Here is a 7,243-nt window from a genome sequence, read left to right on the forward strand (position 1 = left end):
TGAAAAATTGTGCTCCAGAGTGAAGAAGATAAAAACTGTACACTACCTTCAACGCACACTGCAAACTAATGCATAAACTTAACAGTGCATGTTTGTTTTAAGGAAAACAAAAACTGGATTATACTGTCCTTGCCTGTATTCTTACGATGATTTTGCTCTTATAAGTACTTTCATGAACATGAATATGTAGGTTCAGAAAAGCTGGCATATCATAGTAGTAGATCATTCAACAGATAACAAACTTACATCCTAACATTGTGACACAAAGTATTACCAAATGTAGAATGAAAGCATAAAACATCAGGAATAATAAAGAGAATATACAGAAATAATACAACATTGTTACATGAGTTTCCTGACAGGAGAAAGGTACAGGTTTCAAATACAGAAAACCAAAGGCTTAAACTTGGTAGTGACGAGAGGATGACAGTGGTCCAGCGGCAGGCAGGGGGCATTGATATACATATTGAGGTGTGTTGAAATCTTCAAGGCAAAATCTGCAAGTGCCCCAAGAAAGACTACTTCTCACAAAGTTAAATGTTGCAATTACCATGCAATGGCATGTCCCATATAACAAGAAACCCAGCAGCATCCCTAATCAAGATGGTGGTGTTGTGATGGACACTCCCCCAAAGTCTCAGAAATATCTCCATATAAGGGGACATGGTTTTCTCTTTCCTTTAATTGGTGTGTATGTTATCCCTGCATAAGGGGATATGGTTTTTAAGTGCAGGATCCTGTAGAATATTGTTAAATACACAAACACAACACGTTAGACGTATCATTGATAAAGAAAACCTAGCAGAGATTTCTTTTAACATCCGCAGCAGCACACTAAACAAGTGCTCATTCACAGGAGAGAATCCAAAACAGTAACAAAAAGAATGTGGCCGATGCACCTTACACTTCCATACAGAAGGGATCAATTTAAAACATTCAGATGGAAAACCATTTGGAAGTACCTTAACTAATAAAGATAACTCAGAATATCAGAAGTCCTTCACTAGTTTCCTATACCAGAAAACCTTTATCACAAAGTTCTACATAATATTTTTTATAAAATTCACAGAGAACTCAAAATATTTAGTTTCTATAATTCATTAATATCAAAAATATCATGTCCTTTTCAGCATCTTATAGCATGGTACCATAACAATCTGTTCCTATTACAGTTATTGAAAATACTACAAAATAGACATTATTGAAAATTCTACAAACTCTCAAAACAGACAGCTGTACGACTAACCAAAGCACTAGCCTAGTACTTTGAGAATGTCTTCAGCACTTGAAACCTCGAAGCTCCCACCTTCCTCAATGTTTGCCACTTTGACCTCAAGATCATCACAAACTATGGCAAACCTTCGGGATCTGATTCCCAGTCCTTTTTCTGACAAATCTAATTCCAGACCCAGTGCATGGGTATACTTGGCAGAACCATCAGCAAGAAATTTGACGTGCTTGTTGTTTGGATATGTTTTTGCCCATTCTTTCATCACAAATGGATCGTTAACTGAGACAAACAAAAATGTATTAGATGAAAGAACTTGCATCAGTGAAATCCAGATAAGATTAAAGTTTGCATGTGATACAGAAAATGACTAACAATAAATTAGTTATGACATCACATATTATTTTTTTAACAGAGAAATCTAGGGGAATATAATCCAGTAAAGCTCCTCTGTGGTTCAATAAAGTGTTGTGAAAGGTCTTCCAGAAACATCAATGCAATAGGCAAAATCATCCAACTTCCATAAACTCGCAAATGAGCATTTAAGTACGACACATTTCTAGCTCACTATATTCAAAAGATAAAGGAAACAACATACAGAAACGAATTAAACAACTTGCAATATTTCATCAGAGACGGATGAATGCAGCTTGCAATATTTCATCAGAAACAGATGAATGCAGCATTAAGATTCCAAAAGAGAACAATTTTAGCCAAGTATATTATAAGAAAAGGTTAAAACTGAAAAATACAAATAACAATTAACATTGCAATTTACTCCCTGCCAACAGAAATTTCCTGAGTTGCCAGACTCTTTTCCAGCAATCCTCAAAGTCTGGTTCAATTATGTACAAGATCTGGTCCTTTTAATATTCAACTCAAATTAGATGACAGAACCACAAATCTGCTCAAACTTTATCAGATGAATCCAGGTAGAATTTGGAGTGAATTTGGAAGAATTTGCTGCCCAGTGGCCAAACCTGAACAAAAAGGTTTTTTCTTTTTTGGCCTAATTGGTCAATTTGACTCTCCAACCTAGAGTGACCACTAAAAAGACCAAAAAGGATGGTTTATATGTCATTTTGTGCATTCGTGAATGAAAAAGAACACTTGCCTACTGAGCAAAATCCAAGTTCACAATAGGTGAAATCCAAATTGACAATTACAAAGGAATTCTTTTAAAAATGCTATGACATCTTTGAATCCAGGACTTAACATATGAATCTTAACTTTTGATCTAGCTTCTTTAGGAATCCTCTAGCCAATACGAAATAATAATTCAGTCAACTGCATTTATCTTCTGATAACTCCTTTCATTCTCAAACTATCCCCTTGATCTGGAAATATGTTTAATACGACCCGAAACCAAACTACCAACTTAGAAAAAAACCACGCCAAAGAATGAAGGTGACATGAATGTGGGTAAAATTGTTCTAGTTCATAACTTTAACAGTGTTCAGCAGTTAAGGATCCATGCCCACTTCTCCCTAGTCCCTGGAATAAAGATACGGAACTTAGCAAAACAGTGTTAACACAAATAGTTCGCAGGATAGAGAGAGGAATACTATATGGTTATAGATGTCTGCTGTACTTTAAGGTTGACAAGTTCAAAAGAAAACCTTTGGATATTAGAACCCCAGAGGTGCCAAAAATAACTAATTCTGTACAGTGACATTCATGATGTAAATCCATTGTTCCTCACAGATATTGAGTTTAAGGTTATATAATTTGACTTTGGATCTAAACTTAAGAAAACTAAGGCAACTTATATTGTCCACAATACAGACGGTATGATACAATAATCAGATTGGGTTGACCTTCAGAAGAATCAGAACTAAAGAATCAAAATTAACCCAGGTACAAGTTTACCCGAAGGACTTAGTGTAAGGTTATACAATATTAGCTTGCATGAGATATCGTGAGGCAACTTTGACCGTCCATGATAAGTACCAGAGTGGTCATCCCTCAGCTGAGAAATCAAATTAAGCAGCACACAAACCCACACATATGTTAGGGTAGAGAAAGCTGGGGTCCCATAAATGGGGCTTCCTAAAAAATAGAGCAGTTACCATTGAGAATTTTTACGAATGTTTAAAGCAGAATGGTCCCATGAATCATGCACTTTATTACAGCCGGAGTTCCTGACAGGTTATTTCCAACCCCATCCCATTTTCACCCACTCATATTAAGAGGGCTGAATAATAGGGTTCCTATTGTTCAGGAAAACATTATAAATAATCCTTTAGCTCCCCATAAAAAATCTCATGGGAACTATCTTCTCTAAAAAAATAGAGCCCAAGCCCAAGCCCCCCAAGTTCCTCAAAAATCTCATAGGACATTTAAAATTCAACGGAGTTGCAGGAGGTTCTAAGCTCTAAGGCCTAAAAAAATATAAAATTGAAAATAAATATAACAAAAAGTAAACAAACGAATAAATCAATTCAAATAAATTAAAGGATTATTGCGTATTGCTAATTATTAAGTAGAGTGCGATACCCGTTTAAATTATACAAATAAAGAAGCTCAATACTCCCATATAAGAGGTTATGGCGTAACAGTCAAAAGAGCTTATGGAATAACAGTCACATGCAAATATTTGTGAATCTAAAAAATGTGGTACAAGATGTAGAATTCGGGGCCAATGGTGTAACAATCATAAACACATATCTCTGATCCTAAGAAATGTAGTACAAAATATTGCATTCTGAGTAGAAATCATTTTTTAGGGGTATCCTGAGGTATGTAAACAATATCAGTACATTGAAACATAAAGATAGTCACAATTAGAAAAGTCTCACGTTAATCTTTAATAAGACAACACTCTATAACAGATTCGACGCCTGAATTATTATTTTTTTTATATCTATTTTCAACACCAGACAATTAGCATCTGAATTTCGATTTTCAATCAGGGACCATATTTTATTATTTGCCAGCTTGAACTTACTAAATATCTACTCGAGATCATATCCACCAATGACTTCCTATTACGCCTCATATTGTGATTGTCTGTCTATGTGGCACAGAGGCATTCCCCAATCCATTGAGGACCCGATTCTATATCCCTAATAATCTCTCGAATACATATCTAAATATCTGAATTATCATATAACTCCAGAAAAATCTTACATACCACTGATGAGAATTATGTCATCAACGCCCTTGGCCTTCAACTCCTCGGCCTTCTCAATAAACCCAGGGACATGCTTCAAGCTACAAGAACAAAATTGAATCGTAAACAAATCGTTTTAATGATTTATCAATCACTTATGCACGATCAAATAACAACCACCGCCATACAACCCTTAATAAACCCTAGAAGCTTTTAAAAAGCCCAAATTATCCACAACAAGAGTCATGTAGAGAAAAATATTGAGGAACAAACCCCAATTAATACTTCCAACAAAATTCAGAAACGGAAGAACCTGCAGGTAGGAGTGAAGGCGCCGGGAACGCCGAAGAGAATGATCTTCTTGCCAGCTGCGAGAGAGTGAACAGACACTTGCTGCAGATTACCCTCTTCATTGAAGTAAGCGAGGGTTCCGTCTGGAATCTTATCACCAACAGTAATCTGAGCCATTGCGGGATTCGATCTCTTCACCTGACACACAAATAGGTAACGCTACTCCAACCTCGATTTGTTTGCGAAAATGTTTATTTCCCAGCAAGAATTATATAGGGGTTTTTGGGGTTCAAAATGGTGGATTTTAATTTTAATTTGAAATCCGAATGGGAATCACGCGTGGCATCGTGTTAGGCGCACCTTAACTAATATATATTAGTCGTTCAATTTTTAAGGCATTTATTGTCCATTTTGAGGGCAGGCAATGGAATTCAAATTGTATTTTATTGATCATCTAATATTTTCACCTGTTTTTTTGTTAACGAGTGTCCAAGTGATACTACTGGATCGTAACTGTCTAGTAATTGTCGTAAGTTGTGTGTAGATTATTTTTTTGGGACCTATGTTTTTATGTCACATCATAGATAAATGTATAGTGTTATCATTCCCTACTTCATGGGTAATTGATAAACGTTATAAGCTTCTCACATATTTAGTTATGGTAACTTTTGACGAGGTTTCTTGAAATTGAATTTTGATGATATTAAAGGTCATTGGATGATGTAAGGGTATCTTACGGAAGTAACGGTCAAAGTCTTCCACTTGGTGTTTTTTTTCTGTAGGGTGGAAAAGGTTGGTTCTCAGAGGAAAAGGTGATTTTATGAGTTTTATGCAATAGAGAAAAGATTTTTTCATTTGGAAATTAGGAAATTAAAATCATTGAAATTGAATTTTGATCATTTTAAAGGTTGTGAATGATGTAAGGGCAAGTTGTGTCTTACGAGTTTGTTTGTGAATGTTACATTTTTTTCATTATAAGTTTAATAATGAAGTGGAATGGAAATTAGTGATCAAAGTCTTAAAGTTGTTTTTCTTCAAGTTGGAAAAAGTTGATTGTGGGGGAGTTGTTTTATGAGTTTTATGTAATATGAACAAGACATTTTTAAGTTGGAAATTAAAATCACTTCTTGAAAGGGCATCAAGTTTGAGTTAGGAGCTTGAGGAAAGACAGATGATAGAATACCCACAACATACAACTTGGCATGTGAATACCTACACCTTGTGTGAATACATACAAAACATGTGCAACAATCACTCCTAGCTAAAATAGCTCATCACAATGCCTCACATGTTGTCTAGCCCTCTGATGTTGAAGCCTATAGACCGCTTAATCCCAAGGTGTCGTCCATGAAGAAAATGAGAGGGAACATGGAGCCCTCAAAACTAACAAATCTAGAGCACTCAATGATGTCAATAATCTGTCCATTTTGGATGACAGTGACATTCTAGAACATTAGGCTAGAGAGTATAGAGAAGCCGACCCAACAAAATGAGCTTTCTAGGGCATCATTACAACCTAACAAAGGACCTGTTGGAAATGCCCAAATACCACCCTCTTCCACTCCTCCCAGTGGTAGTCTAGCAAGAAAATTCATTATGTTTGAATTCTTAGATAAATTTACTAATGTTGTTTTTTATTATAAAGATAAGAATGAAATTCTTTTATTTCTTTAAGAAGTACCAACAAAGAAAGACTTTTATAAGTGGACCCATAACACCAAGGAATTAAAGGGTCAAATCATAAAATCATTTAGGAAAATGGGTAGGGGTTATTTGGCATACACCTTCACAGACCTTAAACATGCTTGTATAATCTTGTGACATGGTTCATGGATAATATTTGGACAGACTTGTTATGTATAGGCATGGGACATTAATTTTCATCCTGAGGGCATTTTTGTATCTAAATTTTCTATGCAAGTTGGATTTCAATTTTTGAATCTTCCATCTTGCTCCTTCATGGTTGGGATAGCTTCTCAACTAAGCAGGGTATTATGGTGTGAAAATAATCTTGATAAATGGTTTAGTCAATGAGTATAGCATTGTGCTTGCACAGTAATGGATCTCACTCAATTGCTTCTAGACACATTTAAACTTGTAGGGTTGTGGTTTGAGTTTGACCAAGGAATCTACTACTTGAACAAATTGAATGCTTGATTCTATTATCATCATGAGGGTCACCTAATCAAGGAATGCTAGATTTGTAAGCCATGATCAGTAACCCCATCTTCTAGTGAGCTCCTTCCTTCTAATCCTTCTCCCTATGATGTCACCCCAAAAACTCGCACTACAAATAATTATTCCTCTCCAATTTATATCCCTTCCATTCAACCAACCTCTCTACCCAACCCCAAACCACCACCCAACACCACCCCCCCCCCCCCCCCCCCCCAAATAATATCACCCCTTCCTCTCCTCTTTGATCCCCTCCTACCCATGGTTTCCCTTCTTTTAGAGATGTTGTCATTGGAGATAGTTCTAGAGATTTTAAGAGGCAAAGATATCTTTGCTCCCACCCTACCTATCTAATCTAATTAGAGTCCTCCATCTCAAGAATTCCCACTCTCACATGCCTTTCTAGATCATGTTCCCCCTCTTGTAAAAGGTTTCAT

At 36.0% G+C, this 7,243-nt stretch overlaps 1 protein-coding gene across 1 annotated transcript; it reads right to left on the bottom strand.

The window, feature by feature from the left end:
- Positions 1 to 1,070: 1,070 nt before the first annotated feature.
- On the bottom strand, positions 1,071 to 4,874 carry LOC149566526 (peroxiredoxin-2-like). The gene is made up of 3 exons (XM_089819840.1): positions 4,654 to 4,874; positions 4,362 to 4,441; positions 1,071 to 1,510 (listed from the first exon to the last, which is right to left on the bottom strand). The coding sequence occupies exons 1-3, from the start codon at positions 4,806 to 4,808 to the stop codon at positions 1,254 to 1,256; spliced, it is 492 nt and encodes a 163-aa protein (XP_089675966.1). The 5' UTR covers positions 4,809 to 4,874; the 3' UTR covers positions 1,071 to 1,253.
- Positions 4,875 to 7,243: the final 2,369 nt, after the last annotated feature.

Source organism: Cupressus sempervirens, chromosome 3, assembly GCF_028749045.1.
Source record: "Cupressus sempervirens isolate cs-2001-9-10 chromosome 3, ASM2874904v1, whole genome shotgun sequence".
In the NCBI taxonomy this organism is placed as follows: domain Eukaryota; kingdom Viridiplantae; phylum Streptophyta; class Pinopsida; order Cupressales; family Cupressaceae; genus Cupressus; species Cupressus sempervirens.